Source organism: Drosophila busckii, chromosome 2R (assembly GCF_011750605.1).
Source record: "Drosophila busckii strain San Diego stock center, stock number 13000-0081.31 chromosome 2R, ASM1175060v1, whole genome shotgun sequence".
In the NCBI taxonomy this organism is placed as follows: Eukaryota; Metazoa; Arthropoda; class Insecta; order Diptera; family Drosophilidae; genus Drosophila; species Drosophila busckii.
In genome coordinates, this window is record NC_046605.1 from 22,139,199 (window position 1) to 22,162,445 (window position 23,247).

The following is a 23,247-nucleotide window of genomic DNA, read 5'->3' on the forward strand; positions in this document are numbered from 1 at the left end:
TCGTCTAAAGCATTAAGAGCTATAGCTGCGTCTTCATGCTTAAAACTCATCATTGAGTTTATTAGAGATCTTTCGCAGAGCTTAGAAATTTAGTTTAGTCTGTCGCATAAGCCTTGACATGTCGTTAGATGAGAGCGTTAGTTATTTTAATGTGTGAGCGCAATTACAAAAAAATCCAACAACAAACACACACTATTACAAGCACCGTTCTTAAAATAGAAAAGAACAAAAACAGAGAGAGTAAGCGATTGAGAGCTTATACCAGAGACGCTCAAACCAATAATAATAACACAGCAATAAACCGCGAAAACAATTGTTAGTTTATTTATGCAAATGAAACACCTCTATGATAAAATACTTTTACAAATCTTAATGTGCACTCCGTCACCGTGAATATCACTATTAGTATGAAAGTTTAAACAAACTAAAACACACAGATAAATTAATTATATCAGAGATAACAAAAAACACGTCCATTCAACGCAAAAGCTAAGTACGTATTTCTATTAATTGGTAGTATTCAGTTTAAAAACAAACAAAAATATAATTGATTTGTACATACCCTTAAATACAATGTGTACTACTGGCGAAATTGCGGCTAATACCACATGACAATTGCTTGTGTGTGGCTAAGGCATCCGAGCAATATTTCTTGTGTGATGCTGATGACCACACGATAATTATTGCTCGTGAGGCATCAGCTTCCCGAAAACTATATGAGCAATGCACACAAAAAAGATCATACAATTTTTTGCGTGCCTTATGTGTGCTCCTGTTTCGATACTTGCTGTCCCTTGTCTTCTGTGTGCGCGTAAGATCTCGCGCTCGCTTTTATAGGGTGCTACCAAGGGGCCCCTTGGGCCCCCTAGCTACGTGCCAATTGGCATCAATTAAATCAGAGTAGTTTTCACTGTCTGAAATTTGAGTCAAGTACCTTGGGTACAGACTATACAATCCGTTGTATAGACTTTGGTACAGCATCAAATGATGGCTACATTTTTTGTGTCTTGTATTTCATATCTGTTGATATATTTTTGAAATGTTAGATTTGAATTTCTATTATAATTATTGAAGTTTAAATGTAACCCCTTTGCATGTTTTAATGTTGCACAGAATGGATTTCGTGTACGCGCTTTTCAGTTTCACTTATCAGTCTTTTAGGGGTGGGGTAGCTGACCTTGTTAATGACTGCGCTAAGCATTTATTCTCGAAAGTAATCTTTTGATTTGTCTGTCGACGCTTGTTTTGAGTATCTACAGAGATTGGCAAAGGTAGCAGATCAGAACTATTGAAAGGCAAGAGCACGCCTTTTGCAAAAAAAAAGAGTAGACACACGTGCTTGTATAAAATGTCGACGATAACTTGGACTGCAAAACGCTCGGGTACAGTAGAGTTCTTACATTTTGAATATTGAATTGAGTATTAAATTATTTATTACCAATATTTATTATTTGTTTAATTAGTAATAATTTGAAATAAAATATACCGATGTATTTGATTCGCCTTTGTAGTCGGACTGCGCTTCGAAAAAATAACAAGTGGAACAGGTTAAAGTTGGGCGCCACCAACATTTAAATACACTTTGACTAGGGTATCGCAGCAAACACACGCATGCACTCACAAACACATACACACAAAACAGCTAACGCGTCACAGCTCGTTTTTGCTGTAGCGTCAGCAGCGCGCCGCCGCTGCGTCGGAAGCGACGTTTGTATGGCGCGTCAGCACGTGCACCCCGCTGGCTATATTGAATGTGAATAATTCCTAAGTTATTTATCCGATCGTATTGAATCGGTCGAAACCATGATTAGGCATTTTGTGATTTATTTCAGATTTTAAAGATTTTCTACGCCTTATGATATTGTTTTTTTCGAAATGCCAAATGTTTCTATGCATTAAAACAAAATGAAAATAAAAATGTGGTTCGGATTTGGATATAGGAGCACCATAGTTATACCGCAAATTTGGTTGTTCTAGCTCTTATAGTTGCTGAGAAACAGTTGCTCAATACATTCAGCGACAAGACGGACTATGGCTATACGGACTCAGCTCGTCGAAGCTGATCAAGAATAGTATATACTGTATGGGGACTCTGCCTACGCCTTCTTCTCCCTGTAATCATATTGAGCCACTTCATAATAACCCTTTTCCATTTTTTACAAAAATGTCAAAGTGTATAAAAAAATATTTGGCCGTTTATGTCGACAATCAAGCCGACCTCCTGGAGACATCAGACTGCGGCTAACCGCTTACACCATTGCCATTGCATCGAGTAAGCGGCTTTCTCGTGTATGCTTTTTGGTACGCTTCTTATGTTGTGAGAACGGTTTTAAAAATACATCAAACTGATCATGAGGTTCTTATTTATGAAAAATAAATTATATGTAAACTAAAAACAAAAAAATTAAATAGGAGTTTATCAATAAAAATGCTTGACAAAGCAACAAACAAAAAAATTTAGTTATTATCCACGCTGACACACCATTCGAACAATAACTTGCGATTGTCGAATAGTTTTTGCCGCCGCTTTAACTTAGTTTTGGTCGAAGTCGTTGAAATCGGCGGAAAAAGTTTGGCAGGCCAGCGAGAGCTAGAGACACCAAACTTGGAATGTACCATTCGGGGATCGCAGCGAACAAGTGATATGACGCGTTAGTTGTTATTTGTGCTAGCTGTGATGCCCTTGTAAAACTGTATCAATAAGTTGACTGCACCCAACTTTAATTCGTTCTTTTTATTTACTTTATTAACGTTAAATAAATATTTACAAAAAAGAGAGCAAGACATGGATATATACAAAAACAGGTTTCACAAATCAATGTTTCTGAGTATTTGTAGCTGTATTACTGTATAATTAGCTATGGAATTAATCTAATACAATTCGATTGATTAAACTGTGAATTGTACGAACTCGTAGTTCGATGAATAGTAGGATCCATAATACCTCGAGTATTTTTAGTTACAAACTTTTACATATTTACAAACCAACTGCATAAAAATCGGTCAAAAACTAAGAGAATCGCATTTTTTTATTATCTTAGGAAAAGTGGGAGAATGGGAGACAGTTGACTAAAAGTTAAGCAAATCGTTTGCACGCCTCCGGAATCTCCGGAAACAGTACTGCGAGCGTTGTCGCTTATTAGGAATCGGGAACCGTTACTCCTAGCAACCCTATCGCCTGCTGCTGAATTTCGATGCCAGCGAGTATAATGACTTGAGTAGCTCTAGAGCACGTCGATCCGAGTTGAGTTCTTGTCTTATTAAAGGCATCGCGGCCGTCATGCCCGCCAGGTTCACATCCTCCACATCCTCAACATGTATCTCGAATTTGGTTGTCTCTTCGAAGCTACCTGAATTTGTTGTGCTGGTGCTTAGAGGCAGTTCCGTGCTTGTCGTGTATCGTGGTGTCGCTGTGCTAGTATAAAATTCTCCATTTGACCCCCGTAATGTCTTCAGTGGCATGCGCGACGTTGTGGCTGCCGCTGCCGAACTCTTTTGCTTAAATAAGTCGATATTCTTACGTTCGGACTTACTGTCAATATCGATTAAAGCATTGAGAAGATGCTTGCGCGAACGCTCGAGAGCCTTGCCGTTGTGGTCATCGCAGGTTTGGATAAGCAGCAGCAGTAGGCTGAGCACCTGACGATCCTGCTCCGCTTTGGCCATGACATTGCGCAGATGCAACGCCTCCTGCTCGTTTAGGCCGCCAAAGAGCTTGTTGGCAATTCGCTGCAAGCCGCTACTCGAGGGTAGAGCATCATGTGGTATGTCGTAGGTTTTGAATATATCCTCCCACTCGTACCGAACGCCTGTGGTCATGGGCGCGACAGTTGGCGTGCCCAGGGATCTGGGCAAATAATTGAACGGAGACGTCATTGTGGTTGTGCGCTGCTCCTTCATCAGGGCATCATTGATGGTCAGAGGGTCGAGAAAGTCCGTTTGGGATTTTAGCGTCCAGGGATACTCTGTTGGTTTTGGCTTAATGGTTGTGATCAGCTTCTGGGGATGTGCGACCTGAAGCAAATCGTTCCGCGACTTGACAAACGATTGCGTTTGCTGTTGCAACAGAAACTCATTACCTTCGCCAGAGTCGGAACTGTTCGGCGAAAGCTCTGCCGACAACTCCAGTAAGCTCTGAGATCGCTTTGTAGTTAACTCTTGTATATCTGTGGTTGTCGAGCTTTCGGGTGCCAGTGTCGAGTCAAACTTGTGGTTTATCTCAACCGCAATGTTTTGGGGTGTGCTTGCCGAAGTCAAATGAGTGGTCTTAGTTGGCAAATAGTACTTTGCAGTACCATCGCTGAAGAGCATTGAGTACGTTGTGGATTCAACTTTGACGTTGGTTGGTTCTGTAGGGCGAGCACGAGCTGCTAACTCGGCTCTAAAGTTTCCTGGGCTATCCAGGTAGCTTGAGAGGGCATTCGAGAAGATTTGCGCGATCTTGCGCGAATCAGGTTGCTCCGCCAGTTCGCTTATACTAGAACCTGTGCTACCCACCTGTGGGAACTGCTGGTAATCTGTATTCTGGGATGCCTTTGACTGCGTTGCATTGGACAGCACATCTAAGCTTATGTAGGATTTGCCATCAGAACCAGACTGACCCTGGCGACCATTTGTTGTCTTGAGGCCAAAAAGATTGCTGTACTTTTGGACAGTTTTGGCACTAAGCAGGCTCTGTTTAATGTCGTCGGCTTGCTCACTTATGTTTGGTGGCGCTTCAGAGGTGGTTAAGGTTACAGTAGAGTCGGAGGGCGATGTCGCGGGTAGGAAATTCATTACCGGTATTTTTGGCTGGACAATACGATTATTTAGCGGACTGTTTAGTGAATTGGCTGAATCATTTTGCTCCTGAGCAAAGTATTTTGCTAAAGAAACGAGCGCATCTGGACCCGAGGATGGCGGTATGTCCAGACCAGCACGAGCTGTGTTCGACGTGCCCTCCTTAAATTTATCTTTGAGAAGACTGACCGTCTTAAGCATTTCCTGTACGTTACGGTAGATAGACTCCACGCTGGCGGGATTGGGTGCAAAGAGCAGTGCATCTTCATTAGCCGCAGTTGCTCTAGGTGAGTTGGAGCTCTTGGGCAGGTAAGTGGGTCCGTTGCTAGTGACCGTGGGAACTACTGTGGTATCCAAATAGTCGCGAATAACGTTTAACTTCTTAGCAGGCAGTTGCTTTAGCTGCTCTTCTGAATTGGCCATATCATAATGGCGCATGCCAATCACTACAGGTCGATAGATATTGTCAACCTCTAGACTGGAGCTTTTGGGAGACTTGGAGGAATCCAGGAGGAGGGTCGTCAGAACACCATTAAACCGATTAGGATTTGGCGTGGTTGAGTTAATATGTGCACCCTTAAGTTTGCTATCGGTGCTCTTGAGTTTAGATATGCTAGGCACAGTAGGTGTGTAGAAGGGTGTCGTCTTGCTCGGCTCATGGCGACGCGCTGTTGAGTAGCTGTTGGGCACATAGGAAGGTGTTGTCTGCTGAACCACACGGGAAGAAGAATGTGGGTCCAAAGTGAAGCTCACGTTTTCCTTGCTCCTTATTTCCGCCGCTGTTTGCAGCTCCTGACTGTCCGTATCCTTGTAGCGCTGTTGGCCTCTATGGGCATGTCTTGGTCGCTCCCTGAATTGAGAGGTGCGCTCCTGTAATATGCTGCTGCGAGAGTGTGCTGGCTTTAGCAAGGAGTTGTTGCTGTCGACATGAAAGGTGTTGGTGGATCCAGTACGTTTCTTGCCGGGACTGCTGACAAAAGAGGAGCTCTCGGCGGTAATCTGTGTTTCATGATAATGCTCATGGGCGTTGCTTTCGATGTTTGGTATAACCTTGTGCTGCTTCTCGCCGGATACATCATCAAAGTCGAGAGACACATGTATGTCTTCTGTGGAGTCGATACGCCTATCTGACTTGCTTGCGGAGTGTGGGTTGGAACGCGCCTTACCTACAAGAGGCGTGACTTTTGGCTTGATGTTGAGGCCTCCCCCGACAATGTTAAAGCCCTGCACGGGCACTGACGGTCGTACTTTATGTACTCGCTGTTTGCTCAGAATCTCTGCACTCTCTGCATAGTAACCTGATGAACCAAGGCAGTTGACTTTGAACCACCAGTCGCAGGTGAGCTCGCTCTGTTGGAAAATTGTACCGTTGGGGCACAGGAACGAGATCTTGCGTCCTTCTTCGCAAATGTGAAATACCTTTAAGAAATTTGTCTGTTTATCTTGATTAATTATTGGTGCTGCGCTGCCTAACTCACCTGACAGTCCGTTTCCATGTCGGCAAAATACCCATTACCATAAGATCGGCAGCTGAACGTAGTTTTTGGTATGCGCGGATAAATAGGAAAATCAATGCCTGGTCGGCCCACCACACCCTGGTAAACCTCATAATCGACATCCTCGTCGGACGCACGTTTTCTCAAATGATGTTTTTGATCATTGCAGTTGGTTTGCGTCTCGTAACGCTCCTCCTCAAAATGTGTGGCACCAGTTTGTTTGGCTAGAATTCTAGCCGGCGTAATATACTGCTATTAATTAATCAGTCAATTAATAATCTCAAAAAAGAAACGAAATTAATTACCGTCGATTCTGCTATCGCTCTGTTAAAGAATGACATCATGATCAGCGCTGTGAAATAAATAAATAATTTAATATTGATTATTATTAAGTTGCAAAATTTTTACTAACTAAATATCATCATTCTCTATGTACATAAAGAGAGCTCTATAAAAATTCCCAAAGTTCACAGGAAACAATTTGGAAATTGACACAGGGAAAACAGGAGTTTCTACTCAATTAAAATGGCTTGCAACAATAACAATGCAAAGAGACAGAAATAAAAATACTAAACTAAATGTTTCGTTATTGTTATTTAACGACGGGAGATTAATTAGTGTAAAATATTAGATTAACACCTGAGACCCAGTTAAAGCCTCACAAAGCAAATATGAAAAAAATGTTTTTTAGCAGATTCAATATGAGAAACGGTCTAAATAGGGATGAATGAAGTAATTTGGTTGTGTGAGAGTCATCAAATTCTTTTTTCTTGATAAATCTGAAATCTTTAAATACCTTACTGTCAGTTAGAAAAATATGCTTATCAAACTTTAGCTTCCTATCAATGGAATACCTATGTCATTTACATCTATTTTTGAGAGGTAACTGATCAATGTTGAAGTTGACGTGAGACGAATGTTAAGATCTGTCTACAGTAAAGTACAACATGACATATATGTAAACAAAGCTTCACCTCATAAGCATACAATACAATTTGAATGCACGATAACTGAAGGGGGGTCATTGATAAACAGGTTAAAAAACAAATAATGGCTTGGAAGCAACTGACTTCAAAACTACCTTTTGATTAAAGTAGTTAGGTAATTAGATCTAATATCTGTTCGCAGATCTAAGCTTATGTTTCACAATTCCATGTTGGTCAAGTGAGACAATTGAACTACTGAAATCCTATTAGTTGGGAAGTCATTTTTTTTCAAAGATTTAGGTGTAGCATACATGTAATGGAATAATAAATGATTCCTTCCGGATAAATGATAATGATCGACATAACGGACAAGTTAAATTAGTGTCCAAGTGTCCACGTACGTGAATTGGTACTGCATCTAGTTCTGGAGAGAATATAGATTTCATTAAATTTAGTTCACGCAATAATGAGTCTTTGGCTATCACAGTCTTTGGAAATTACGTTTAGGGGTATTATGGTGTCTGCAAATAAATCGGCTATAAATATAAGAGATTGCCCTGACTGACGAATGATAATGGATCATCGCGGTATAGCTGAACCCATAAGAGCTAGTGATCTAAAAATTTCATTAATTCGATCAAAACTATCTAAGGTGCTTCACAGGAGCCAATTTTAAATTTCTACTGGGAATTTTGGGAAAACTATTCGAAAATGGAAAAATATCGGAATTGTTTAATTGGACGAAAATTACATAAGTGATCAATAATCTACAATATATCTGAAAATCGAAAACTTATCGATACCTGTAAAATGACTGAGACTATGGGGAAGCACCCCAAAAGTGAAACCTGTCATAAATATCTACGCATTTCTACTTAATTGAAGTAGAGTGTATGCTAAACAAGAGATAACAAGGTGACATTTTAATAACTTAATGCAATAACCTAATCTGATCTAAGGCGGAAAAAATTTATATTTCAAAAAGACTTAAATAGTCCACTTCTTATTGCAAGCAAGCTGGTGGATGATGTAGCTCGCAAACTGCATTAAGTAGAGAGCAGAGAACGGCAAGAGTGCACACACCCTTAAAAACACAACGCGTACACCATGGTAGTAATGCCACACACAAGCGAAATTGTGGATCAGACCACAATGCAATTACTTGTGCGTATAAAAAATGATTATAGCAGCATTTTGTGCGCAGCCAATTCTTTCCCGAAGCAAACACAAGAAAAAGGTCAAAATATTTCTGCGTGCTTCTGTTTCGCTACCTGCTGTCGCGTCGGCGTTGATATTGTTTCTCGCTTATGTTTTTATGCCAGCCGATCGACCTCGCGCACATTTCCTTTGCGCTTGCTTCGTTGTGGCTAAAAACACAACGGACCTAGTCTCGGATCTCTCTGGGTGTTTTGTTTTTTGTTGTGTACGTGTGCGTATATTTTCCCGAGTTGTCATTGTGCGCGTATGGTCTCGCACTTGTTTTTTGTGTGTGCCACCATTATGCTTAAAAAGTGCCACAATTGCCGTTTTCTGGTAGAGAGCGAAGCCCTCTGTCTGGTACATAAAATGGGAAAATATAATTTTTTCCCGACAGCCGACGCTTGGAGTCGGACTTAGGCTTTTGCTACGCGTTTACTTATTGAAAAAATAAAACAATTCTCGCTGATTTTCAAACCCACATATCGGTTAAAAACTGGTTTGTGTAAGGACTGCGAATATATCGAGACATAGTCTGTAAGTATTTACGATCGTACATATACATATGTATATGTTTATGCATATGCTAACTCTGTGGTGAATGTTTCTTGTAAATGGGTCAAGCGACTCTTTTTTCGTCGCTCTCGTGTGATCACACAAAATTCTTTCGCGCCGCTCAAAACGTTGAAAATAAACTGGTCTTTTGCATCGCCCAAATAGATAAGCATACGTACAAGAGTATAAATTTGTTATTGGTGCGTATACAAAAACCTTGATTGTAGATACCTCGAGGTTTAAAAAAAGATCGTTGAAAACTTTAAAAAATTAAAAAAAAGTTAAGGAAAGATTGAATATTGTAATAATGATTTCATATTTTTTGTAGTTGTACAACATGAATTAAATTATAATAATTAAAAAAAATTACAAAATAATAAAAATAGTAAACTTATTTCTCAAAATAAAAATATCAAAAAAAAAAAATTATTAAGTTCCTTAAATAAGAATAAGAACCAAAATTTCATTTTCTCGCTTCGTAACAATGTGTGTGTATTGCATTTGATTTTTGTTACACACTATCAATTCACCCTTGTCGTTCTCTCAAAAACATTTCTGCTTATTTACGGATATGTGAAGCTCGAATGGCTATAGAAATAAAATCGGCAATTTGAAATGTTAATCTGTACAGGTAACACTCAATTATGGAAAATTGGACAATAATTGTACAAAAAGCGAAATTTGTGTGTGTGTGTGTGTGTGTGTGTGTGTGTGTGTGTGTGTGTTAGGTAGGCCATAGAGAGATTTATTATTTATTGACCTAAGGCCAGGAAAGGCATTAATTAAACCAAGAGTTTAAATAAATATAACCATACATGAGATGATTCACACTTGTTTAATAGCCAAAGGCTGCTGAGTAATCAAGCTAACTGTGAATCGCTCAGTAAGGGCCTCGCACACAGAGCTGAAAGCGAAGCTGATAGCTGAGAGCTTATCCGAGAGCTTAATAAACACCTATAGATTTTTAACCAATATTCATAGCTTTAACGCGGCTGAAGCAACATTTTTAATTAATTTACTGTGTCTATTGCATAACAGAACTATCAAATGTGAACACACTATCACTATGATATGAAATTTATTTTTAATTTACCAATAAATTTAAGACATGCTACATTTTTAATTGCAAATATTTTTTTCTTGTCGAACAAATAGGTTTATATAGTTTTCTCAAAATTTGCTATTAATATCAGCCTAAATTCTGCGATGAAATCAAGAAGAAACAAGTGGACGCAATAAAGTTGGGCGCATCCAAATTTAATGTACAATTTGTACATACAAACAACAGCCAACGCGTCACAACTGTAGCGTAAGCGATCGTTTTAAAATTTAAAGCATTGGTCAATGACACTGTTTTTTTTTTATTTTTGATTTTTCCGTTTAATATTTCGTTAATGTAAATCAAAGAACGGCATGGGTAGCACCATGGTAGCACTCATAAGCCATGGGATTGCTACATACGGATATCCACAAGATATGGGCACATGCGAAATGTCTGCAAACAGCCTAAGACCACTAAGCATACAACATGTTGTATGCTTAATGCTTAGACCAAGGGCAATGGAAAATGTGCGCAAACACAAAATGCGATCGGCAGGCATAAGCATAAGCGAGAAAATAATCTCGCTTGCTGTCTCTCCATGTCTGCACTGGCAGCGGCGCCGACGCGACAGCAGGTAGCAAAACAGAAGTATAAATATAAAAATTATTTTTATTTTTTTTTTGTCAAGATGCATATTTAATTATGTATAATCCCTCACGTGTTTTAGCAACTTACCAAAATAAAGCAAATTTACATGTTGCAGCATTTTGTACTTTGTCATTCCTGAAAGAAAAACAAGGTAAACAAATTATGAAAAAGGTTGGGTTAAGCTCGTGGGAAGCTAATTACTTAATTGTGATCGTCAATGTGTATTATTATGTATATAATATTATGTAATTGTGTGAAAATCATCAACAAAAGCAGCAACAATATTAAGCTGCCATTGCGTGTACATACATACATACATCTGTATGAATGCATGTGTATATACATACATAGTACGTATCTACATACATAAATAGTATATTGAATGCACAAGAAAAGCCTATAAAATACAGACATGTAGATACATACATACATATGTAAATACAAATGCCGCATTACGAAATATTGAGCCACATAGGAAGTCTTGATGCAGTGCAGCTGTATTCACTAATAAAGATCAAATCAGATGCAAAGTGTAAATATGTACATATGTATGAACATCGGAATACTAGGCGCACATATGTATGGACATAGTACCAAGTACAAGTGTACTTCCCAATGTGAAAATAGTTAGATAAGCAACAGTTGTACTGCTAAATCAGCCAGTCAGTAAAGCTCTACAAGCATTTGCTTTGGGTTGCTTGGTCACTTCCGTCAGCTCATTTATGCAGCTGGTGTTTTTGTTAGTAACTTGCATAATATTAAAAATTTTATTCAACAACTTTAAGCTCAAATGTGACCAACTTTAAATTAGACAGAGACACTTTTATAGCAATATTCACAACTATTTATTTCTGAGCTCATTGTTCATGTAATACACCAGGCAAGAAATTTGGGATTTTTTATAATAAGAGATCTCTTTATGAAATTCCCTTATATAAGTACACGCTAAACATTAGAATTAATTTTTAAAAATTTTGAATGCCACGGCGTTTTAGTTTGGCACTAGGGGATATACAGCTTTGCAACATATGTATAATAACCATCAAAGCTTTGAGTTTTTTATACACTTTAAAACAGGGGCGTCCAAACGCTGCATTGGGAAGAGTAAATTACCAATACACTAATAAGAAAACACTAACACAATACATAAAAAAGAAATTAAGCATCACCTACTTGTTCAAAGTTTGTATCCAGTGCAAGCTGATTTTATTTTTTAAGTGCACGCATTTCGTCAAAGCAACAATAAAGATCACAAAACATTTTTCGACACAACAGCAAACACATGAAAGTGTTGTCGCTCTGCTCGCACAGTCGAGAGAAAAAAATACGAAAAATTGTTTGTGTAATTTGCTTTGTCTTATGGACGGAGCACGTACGTACATATATATATGTATATGTATACACGCATTTAATTTTCCTATACTCAAGAGCAATTACAAAAACAAGTGAGCACACTGAGCATAGGGCTTGGACGTATGTATGTAGATACTAGAGATGGGCATGGGCCTCAATTTTCGGGCCCGGCACGCACTGAGCCCGCAGCACATTTTTTGAGGCCCGACACGGCCCGGCACGGCATTTTTCCAAAAAAGCCCGGCCCGGTTCGGCTCGTCCCGGCCCGTACCCCAAAAGATATGCAAAATTTTCGATACAAAAACTTTTTTTTGTTTATCTACATTCTTTATATAGAAGAAAATCTATAATACAAAACAATGTTATTAATGTTACATTTCTTATACATACTTGTACATGTTGTCACATGTTTTTGTGCAAAATAATTAACATATCAAGATTCTGGCAGCTTAATCTAGTTCGTCTTTCGTTCAAAATTCTGCCTGATTTGGAAAAAAGACGCTCGCTTGTTGCTGAGCTAGCAGGAATGCTTAGAACAGCTTAAGCTTAAAAACTAAAAAAAAATACTATCATCAGTGTGGAATGAAAAAAAAAGTATTTTTCCAATAAAAAAAATGTTTGTTTTTTTTCTGCCTTCAGACTTGCCGTGCTTTGCGGGCCCGGGCCCGCACGCAAAAAGCCCGTTTCTCATATTTTGGCCCGCGGCCCGCATTTTTTGTTAGAGGCCCGTGGGGCCCCAGGCCCCAGGCTCGGCCCGGCCCGTGCCCATCTCTAGTAGATACATACGAATCGACTTTTTAACGCAAAATAACGAACCTTGCGAACCGATCGGAGTAGGGTACCCATATACATATACCATATACATATACATATATATCCTTATCGGATTTGATATTTATATTATATAATATAAAATTTAATTGGTATAGAAATATCGTTTCGGTTTCAAAAAAAGTAAGATTTTTTATTCATTATTAACTATTACCATTATTTAATGGTTTCGTTGTTTATTTGTATCAATAGAAATCAGCATCGGGAGCAGTGCTACAGATGTCTGTGACAATTTTATTAATACCATGTAAGTATGTTAAAAGCATTGTGTAAAGATACCGATGAATAGCCTTGTGGTACTAAAGTTCGTCGTGCCTTGGCGAGGGTCCCAAGCCACAATTATTGTTTCACTATTGGCTAAGACATATGTATTTTCATGCACATGTAAAGGACGCGATGCGGATGCGCTTCAAAAGTATTGCCCAATACAGCGAGTCTTGTAATTTATACAATGCAGCCAAATGGTTTTTTTTAACCTTTGCCGCTTAACCTTTACAGGTTGCTGTGAGCTGACATAAAGGAAACATTACTTTCCCTAGCTATTGTGGACGTATAATATTGCTTGAGACTGTTTGCAACTGTAGCATTCCACCAAAAGTAGACATGTGCAATATAGTATTTCAGATGTTTTGGGGTTTGTGTATCTTGTCGTCTGGATGCTGTCTAATGTTTTGATGTATTTACTATATCTCATGTATCTCGTACCTATTCAACCCAGTACTTTGCATTCTGCAGCGAGCAATAAGCAACAAAGCAAGATAAGTTGCATGTTGTATGGTTTGTCACGTGAAAATGAGCCAGGAAACAGGTATTGCTGTGTGAGCATTGCACTTGTCCATTATGAAATGGGCGGAGGCAAGAGACAAATGACGATGTGAAATTAATGTAAAGACAAGCGTATTTTTCCGGCAAATGAATAACAACAACGAACAGGTGCGTAGCGTCATGTTGGGACGCATTTCTATTGATAAATATAATAATTGAATCATGCATTTACATACAGAGAACGCAACAGCAGGTAGCGAAAGAGACGCGCACATTAGGCAAGTAAAAATTGCATGACCTTTTTTTTGTGTTTCTTCACATTCATTTTCGAGCCTTGTTTACACACGCAAAGGCTTGTAAAGGCTTATGAAAAATTGTGGGCACAAGAGCCGCAAAATTCGGCTGCTGTGTGTAACACCAATGTAAGTAACATGGCGGATTTTAGGGGTTGCGTACACTCATCCGTTCCTCTGGTATTTAACGCCACACCCATGATTTGTATGCCACGATGTGTCAAAAAAGTGCCACCCCTGTTCTCTGGCCGTTCTCTGATACATACATACATATTTTAAATATTTATCAAGTTCTAGTTTATAGCGTAAGTATACATATGTATAATTATCCACGGTTAGTTTATTGATCCCTTTATAAGGAAACAATATTGTCGTAAGTCAAAGAAACATACAAGGTTTCAGAAGTTGTTTTTGTTTTTTTTTTAGTTTTACTTTTTATACACCGAAATTTTTGTAAAAATTGAAAAGGTTATTATGAAGTTGTGCATACACACGCACGTATGTAACAGGGTGAAGGAGTCAATATAGCGATGTCCGTCTGTTTGTCCGCCTGTCTGGGGTTTGAGCAACTGTTTCTAAGCAACTAAAAGAGCTAGATAAGCCAAGTGTCGACCGATGTCGGATCGGATAAATAACTTATTCACATTTAAATTTTCAATTTCAATTTCAACAGTGGGGTGTACTTGCTGACGCGCCAAAGAGGCGTCGCTGCCGACACAGTCGTCAGGCATGAGTGTGTTTGCTGCGATTCTCTAGTCAAAGTATATTAGGTTGTTTGGTAATGACATACCGGTTTTTGCACACAAATTTCACGCTCCGATTGCTATATACCGTTTGCAATGCTATATACCGTTTTATAGGTCAGACAACACCTTTTAAATTGCGTATAGTTTGTTGACATTGTCGGTTGTCGAGTTTAAGAATTATGATCGATCGAAATTGAGTTCTCTTTTTTTGATGGCTAGAAATTGAATTCAAAAGAGGCTTTTGAAAATCAACTCGCTGAGTTTTTTGCCCATAGGATTAAGGTCTTATTCAGGAGAGGCATATAAATATTACCATCAAATTGGTAGTAAATTAACGAAGAAAACGGAATATATTGCAGTTAAATCGGACAATGGTAACTATGTTAAAATAATCGTTAAAAATCAGTAAGAAAACAAACAACCAATATATAAAAGTTGGTTGCACCCAACTTTAATGCGTCCACTTTTTATTGCTTACAAATAAGGATTATACATACATATGTTCAATTTGTAAGTTTAATAAAATCATGTAAAATTCATAAATATCACAGGAAAAAAGTGTAAAAAACCGTAAATTTAAAAATCTAAAATCAAGGAGAATATAATTATGAGAGGTTGCGTGGGAATGAGGGACAGTAGCAAGGGGTGCACAAGCTAAAGCCATAAGACTAAGATTATAGTTGCTGAGATTCTGTTGCTCATACATCTAGACAAACGGGTGGACAGATAGGCGGACATAGCTAAATACATTGACTCAATTTATTGAATAAATTTAATATTTTAAGAAAAATTTAACTTTGGCGCTTTTTTTTGTAGAACATGTTGCTTTGTCGCGAAGGCATTTATTTCATTATTAAATTATGTAAATATGTTTAATACATAAATTAGAAAGTAAGCTTCACCTCCTCGGGGTGGCTATGACTTTTTTTTAGGGCCAAATGCACCTGGGAACTTTATACCTATTTTTTGACCCGAACGTCGAGCTGTTTTATTGAATATTCTTTGATCAGCAAGACCATTGGGCCATGTCCATTGTTTGGTCACCAAATAAATTTAACTGATCAGCTACAAACAGCTGATCTATATTAAGCTCGCAATTTATTTTTACACTCTCCTCCTTGCGCTTGCACTAACGCGCTCTCTTCTATGTGCATTTGTTACTGCACTAATAAAAGCTTGCGCTCTCTTGGTGCGTGCTCACTAACTTTTACCTAGCACTTGCCTTCTGCACAGCTGCACTTTAACTTTTTCGTTTGATCTTTATCTCACCACTTTCTTTATACTTGGCCTTAGCCTGTTGCTAAGGGCATTTTTTATATTAGATATATCAAGTTCGTCGTATCGAAAAGACTATTCCGCCGTCAACTTTGTCTACTTCGAGACAAATACAAAAAATAGTCAATAGTCTTTTTGCACAGCCCAAGTCGGGGCTTCGGTCTATGTACATTTGATAAAATGTACTTAGCTTTCGCTGTGAACGGACGTATTTTTTGTTACTCTCATTTAATTGATTGATCTGTGCGTTTTAGTGTATTTAAACTAGCTTATTAGTAGTGATATTCACGGTGAAAGAGTGCATATTAAGATTGGTAAAAGTATTCTATTGCTTAGTTGTTTCAGTGGCATAAATAAACTAACAATTGTTTTCGCGGTTTTATTGCTGTGTTGTTTTTGTTGGTTTGAGCATCTCTTGTATACGCTCCCTCCAGCTTACTCTCTGTTTCTTGTGCTTTCTATTTTTAGAACGGTGCTTGCAATAGTGTGTGTTTTGTTGTTGCATTTTTCGTAATTGCGCTCACACAAAACTAACTAACGCTCTCATTTAACGTACTCTCTTAGTTGTGCGCTCTTAGTCGTTGCATTAGCTGTTAATATTTTTATTACTTACATACCCTTTTGTAGAGCATATACATTTGGTTAAAATGTTCGCTTGCTGCATTAAAAATTGCAAATGCCAAAGCGATGCAACTGCTGAGTGCATCGGATGCTGGCTGTGCGATAAATTTATACATGTGAAGTGTGCAGGCTTCACGATTAAAGTTAAAGATTCCATTATGAACAAGACCGGCTTAAAATGGTCATGTGAATCTTGTCGTGAAGCTGAGGCCGACATGTCTAGGTTTATGCGACATACTAAGCTTAAGTTTTATGCTCTGCGAAAGAGTTTTAATAAACTCAATGATGAGTTTATAAGTATGGAGACTCAGTTTAAAGCTCTTAAAGTTTTAGACGAATCCCAGTTGGCACCAGCAGTAACACCTAAAAAAACTAATGATGTAACATTGGTAAACTGTCCAGTAACACCTGTTACTGCAGTTTGCCCTAGTATTGTTATAAATGATGATGAGGCTGGTCCGTCATCTAAAATTGTTAAAAAGAGTGTTAGATCGCCCATTGATAGTTTCCATACTCCCCGACCAGCTCCTTAACCATTATTAGCTGTTATACGGAAACAAGATTTTATTTCTAGGCTTCACCCGGATACTTTGGTTGAAGATGTAATTGCTTACATTCAATCAAAGATTCCTAACTCTATAATCACTGTAGAAAAATTTAAATTTAAATATTCTAGAGAGATATCTTCATTTAAATTGAATGTGCCACCAGAATTATTCGACACCATTTGTTGTAGTTCTTTCTGGCCACAAGACTTGCTTGTTAAAGAATTTACATTTAAAACTAAAAGCAGACCAACTGTGTCGCTGCCAAAATTAAATTTTTCTACAGTGAAACCTACTAAACCTACTAATGATGCAAAAAACTAACTTCTTCATTTGTTTTAGCGTATCAAAATGTTAGAGGCATTAAGTCAAAATTAGCTAAACTATATATAGATAGTACTTCTTTTGATCATAATGTTCTTGCCTTCACTGAAACCTGGTTAAAGCCTGAAATTTCTAGTTCAACAATTTTCACAAATAAATATACCACTTATAGATGTGACCGTCTGTCACGGGGTGGTGGTGGCGTATTGATTGCCGTTGAATCCGACCTTTTATCGGAATTAATTTGTTCTTTATCTCATATTGAATTTGTTGCAGTTAAAGTGACTGTTTGTCAAATTTCCTTCTATATAACCTGCTCCTATATTCCACCTCAATCGGATGTTACAATTTATAATGAACACCTATCTAATATACAATTAATATCCTCTAAGCTATCTGAAAAGGATTATTTATGTGTATTAGGAGACTTTAATTTACCAGAAATATCTTGGTCCACTATGGATAACTTGGTAGTTCCTACTAGCTCCAACGAGTTCATAAATAATTTACTGGATCTTTCACTTTATGAAATAAATAATGTTCCTAATTGTAACAACCGATTTCTTGATCTTATATTTGTATCGGATCATTCAGCTAGCGCAGTTAGCAGAATAGATCCGATTGTGCTTCCCGAAGATGTATTTCACCCCACTTTAGAATTACTTATAGAGCTACCGGCTCTTGAGCAAACCGTGCAGCCTACAGCAGCGCCTAAGCCTCGTTGTTTTAGAAAGGCCGACTTTAATAAATTAAATAATCTTATTATAAATCATGACTGGTCTAACTTTTTTGCCAGCAATAACTTAGAAATTGCTTTGTCTCTTTTTTATAACGCCTTAAATAGCTTTTTTGAACTATCCGTTCCTCGTAGACAACCTGGTAGGTCTAAAAAGCCTTTATGGTTTACTAGAGAGTTAGCGGGCTTAAAAAATATAAAATCGCGTTATTTTAAAAGATACAAACGTACAGGGAATAGTATTGATTTTTTGCGCTATTCTACTGCTAAATCCAATTTTAACTTGTTAAATTCTCAACTTTACAACAATTATTTATGTCGCTGTCGGCTTCAGTTTGTTCAGGATCCTAAACAGTTTTATAATTTTGTAAATTCTAAACGTAAATCGTCTTCAATACCTAACTATGTTTCTTATGAAAATACTATTGCAAATGATGATCAGGCATCAGCCGATCTATTTGCAGACTTTTTTCAAACAACCTATTCAGTCACTAACAACTTTTCAGACACACACTACCCTTATAACATCAACAAATCTAATTTTGTTGCGGAGCCTGTGATTAACGAAGACTCAATATTGCGTGAACTAAATGTAATGAAACCTACGTTCTCTCCAGGACCAGATGGTGTACCAGGTTGCGTACTTAAATATTGCGCTGGTTCACTATATTTACTTTTACATAGATTATTTGCCTTGTCCGTTAAATGTTCCTATTTGCCTCCAATCTGGAAGGAATCTTTTATTATTCCGTTACATAAAAATGGCCCTAGAAGTTATGTAAATAACTATAGGGGTATATCAAAATTGTCTGCTACGCCTAAACTTTTTGAAAAAATTCTTACTTCTCAATTAATGCATTTCAGCAGCTCAATTGTTTCACCTTACCAACATGGTTTTGTGAAACATAAGTCTACTACCACCAATCTACTTTAGTTTTCGTCAATGGTAATCAAAGGTTTTCACAACAAAATGCAGACTGATGTTATTTATACTGACTTTAGTAAAGCATTTGACTCTGTTAATCACCGTCTTCTAGTTAATAAATTAAGCTTGATTGGACTTCCAAACAATTTTCTGAAATGGATTTCCAATTACTTAACTAACAGAACTCAGAGGGTGATTTTCAAGTCGGCTGTTTCGAAGCCAGTATTCGTAACGTCTGGTGTCCCTCAAGGTAGTCATCTTGGTCCTTTGCTCTTTAACCTATTTATTAACGATCTTCCCTCAGTCATTTTGCATTCCAATATTTTGATGTATGCTGATGATGTGAAGCTGTGTCTATCATTTAGAGACATGTCATGCAGTACTTTATTGCAGACCGATCTTGATTGCTTTTTTAATTGGTGCAAAAATAATTTATTAAAACTTAATTGCTCTAAATGTAAAGTTATGTCATTCCATAGACACTCGCCTCACATCGTCAACTACTACATGGATCAATTGCCTCTCAACAGATTATCGGAGGTTAATGACCTGGGTATTCTCCTTGATAGTAAGCTGAAGTTTGACAAACATGTTTCCTTAACTGTCAGTAAGGCAATTCAAGTTCTCGGCTTTATCAAACGATGGGCTAAAGAATTTGATGACCCTTACACAACTAAATTACTTTATACATCTCTTTTTCGTCTAATTCTGGAATATGGCTCCTGTGTTTGGTCTCCACAATACTCGAACCACCAGAATAGTATTGAATCTGTTCAAAAAAATTTGTATTATTTGCTTTGCTTTACGTGGCTTTAACTGGGTTCCAGGTGTTGATCTACCATCTTACTCTAGTAGACTACTTTTAATTAATCTTCCATCTTTAACTAATCGACGAATCATGCTCGGTGTCATGTTCATGATTAAATTAATTAAAGGGGAAATTGATTCTTCATATTTGTTGGGTCAACTTAATTTCTCGGTTCCTGTTAGGTATACTCGAAATTTTGTTCCCTTAACTCTTAACTTTTGCACAACTAACTATTTACTGCATGAGCCTCTTCGAGTTCTCTGTGCTGATTATAATAAACTTTATTCTGTTATCAACACAGAGACCTCAGAGTTTATTACTAAGCGGTGCATCTTAACTTACTTAAATATTAACAATTAACTTTAATCCAGATCTGATTGGGTTTTTCTGGGTTTTCCCCAATCCTTGCAACAAATGTTGGGTCTGTTTAACACTCCCAATATTTAAGGTTTTAAAAATAAAGATATAATTATAAATTACCTTTAAATTTAATTTTACCTATTTTGTATATAAAATACTAATAATTGGAATTTTTCTTTCGCTGTCACTGCTTCTAGTGACACATAATAAATAAATAAAAATAAAAAAAATAAAATAATTTAGTAAATAATAATAATAAATACGGCTAAGAAGGTTATAAACTGAAAACTGTGAAAGGTTTTTAATTTCGTAAAAACAAATAAAAAAAACTAATGAAAAGGTTAATGTTTAGTCAACATCCATCTTTTCGTGTGTATGAACAAATGTATGTATATACATATGTGCAATCTTCATTGTATTGTACACGTTTTATTACCTACTTGGATGAGTGTCTGATTGTAATTGACTGTATTTGAAATTAAGCTCATAAATATAATTTAAGATGTAAATAAAGGCAAGAATAATTAAATAGTTGAATAAATATTTTTAAGAAAAACAAGTGGACAAATTAAAGTTGGGCGAAACCAACTTTTACATACACTTTGACTAGAGCATCGCAGCAAACACACACATGCACTCACAAACACATACACATCAGAGAACGGCAAGAGTGCACACACCCCTAAAAACACGAGCCATGGTAGTACTGCCAAACACAAGCGAAATTGTGGTTGAGACCACAATGCAATTACTTATGCGTATAAAAAATGATTTCAGCAGCATTTTGTGCGCAGGCAATTCTTTCCCGAAGAAAAATACAAGAAAAAGGTCAAAATATTTCTGCGTGCTTCTGTTTCGCTACCTGCTGTCGCGTCGGCGTCGCTGCCAGTGCAGACAGAGCGATGACAGCAAGCGATATGTTTTCTCGCTTATATGCTTATATGCCAGCCATCGACCTCGCGAACAGTTCCTTTGCGCTTGCTTCGTTGTGGCTAAAAACATAACGGACCTTTTCTCGGATCTCTCTGGGTGTTTTACGCGCTGCTTATGCGTCGCACAAGCAATTTTTTGTTGAGTCCGTGTGCGTATTTTTTCCCGAGTTGTCATTGTGCGCGTATGGTCTCGCACTTGTTTTTTGTGTGTGCCACCATCGTGCTTAAAAAGTGCCACAATTGCCGTTCTCTGAGGTTTTGTGCGTTGCTTGTGCGCCGCACACACAGTTTTTTGTTGTGTCTGTGCGCGCGTATGGTCTCGCACTTGTTTTTTGTGTGTGCTTTAAAAGTGCCACAATTGCCGTTCTCTGATACACACAAAACAGCTAACGCGTCTTAGCTTGTTTTCGCTGCAGCGTCAGCAGCGACGCCGCCGCCTGCATCGGCAGCGACGTTTGTAAGACGCGCCAGCAAGCGCACCCCGCTGTCTATATTGAAAATTCGAATGTGAATAACTCAAAAAAAAAAAAATTCCAAACTTTGAAGCTAAGATATTTTCGGCATCGGTCAAATACCAATAACCAAGCGATTTTGTGATTTATTTCAGATTTTTAAATATTTTTTTATTGCTTAATATCCGTTTTTTTGATTTGCGGGAAAAGGAGCATCTTTATACCAAATTTGGTTGCTCTAGATCTTATAGTTACTGGAAAAAACAGTTGGCTCAAACATTCAGACGGACGGACATGGCTATATCGACTCAGTTTGTCGTGGCTGATCAAGAATATATATACTTATATGGGGTCTGCCACGCCTCTTTCTCCTTGTTACTGTACATTTGCACAACTTCATAATACCCTTTTCCATTTTTTACAAAAATGTCAAAGTGTATATGAAATAAAAGGACGCTTACCTAAGCGGCATATGCTACATATCACCCAAGGGTCATAGTAGCCCACATGGCAACTAGAGTTCGACGTACTAACAGATTTTGAAGTCACATGCTATTCTTCTTGTTTTTTGGACCCACGTTATGTTGATGTGCTCTGACTCTGAAATGATTTCGGCAATGTTTTTCCTCTTTTGCGTAAGAACTCTTGAGTATTTCCGCAGTGCGCTTTTTGTGCTTGTCTCATTTACATGTTGTATGTAAGTACATTCATCGTAGCCTATGTCTACCAATCTCACACCTGCGCCAGTAAAGTACACGGCCCGTCGTCAAGTTTTACGTACTCAAAATAAACGAAGATTTGAAATGCAATGAACACTTTAGGCATTGCATTATGTTTGAGTACATTTTTTATCGCAAGCAGAAGTAAGAGGCTCATATTATTATTTTAATTATTTGTTACTTATAACAATCAATAAACAGTGCACAATTTAACCATGCTTAAGTTTAAAATCTTTCGTTTGTTAATTTTATGCATTTCGATATATTTTTTTTTATTTATCTAAACAATAAGTTTCTTTGGGATTTGTCTGTTGTTCAGAAGTTCTGGGATAAATTTTCACTCAAACTAAGTAGTTTAATTTTAGTCCCCACCATCAAAATTTTTTTTTTTTATACACTTGACATTTTTATAAAAATTGGAAAAGGGTATCAAGAAGTGAAAATGTATGTATCAGGGGGAAGGGGCGTGGCAGACCCCATAGAGTATATATTCTTGATCGGCAAGACAAAATGAGTCGATGTAACCATGTCTGTCTGTCCGTCCGCCCCTTCGTCTGTCTGTCAGAATGTTTGAGCAACTGTATTGCAATAACTAAAAGAGCTGGATCAAAGAAAATACTGTTTGTAAGTGCTCCTATACCTAGTCGCTTTTAATTTATTTTGTATTATTATTTATTTACAATTTACAGCTACAATATATAATATTTAATTTCAAAACGATCGGATAAATATTTTAGGAATTATTCACATTTTAATTTTCAATATAGACAGCGGGGTGCTCTTACTGACGCGCCATACAAACGTCGCTGCCCACGCAGTCGCAGCTGCTCGCGAGCTACGCCAACCTCCCCAATTAAAAAATCGGTCCGAATTTTTGTGAAAACTTTAAAACACCGAAAACTTTTATATCTGTTCCGCT

The 23,247-nt window shown here is 37.6% G+C and overlaps 1 protein-coding gene across 2 annotated transcripts in view; it reads right to left on the minus strand.

Annotated features, from left to right (window-relative positions):
- Nucleotides 1-2,661: 2,661 nt before the first annotated feature.
- Nucleotides 2,662-23,247, minus strand: part of LOC108603737 — a 28,358-nt gene continuing 7,772 nt past the window's right edge. Inside the window, exons 2-5 of one of the 2 annotated variants that reach the window (XM_017992793.2) lie at nucleotides 10,731-10,778; nucleotides 6,581-6,627; nucleotides 6,258-6,524; nucleotides 2,662-6,198 (exon numbers count right to left, since the gene is read on the minus strand). In XM_017992793.2, the coding sequence (XP_017848282.1) occupies nucleotides 3,172-6,198; nucleotides 6,258-6,524; nucleotides 6,581-6,627; nucleotides 10,731-10,776 (3,387 nt within the window). In that variant the 5' untranslated portion in view covers nucleotides 10,777-10,778 and the 3' untranslated portion in view covers nucleotides 2,662-3,171. Of the gene's footprint in view, nucleotides 6,199-6,257; nucleotides 6,528-6,580; nucleotides 6,628-10,730; nucleotides 10,779-23,247 lie in introns of both variants that reach the window. The other variant, XM_017992792.2, reaches the window with a different exon arrangement.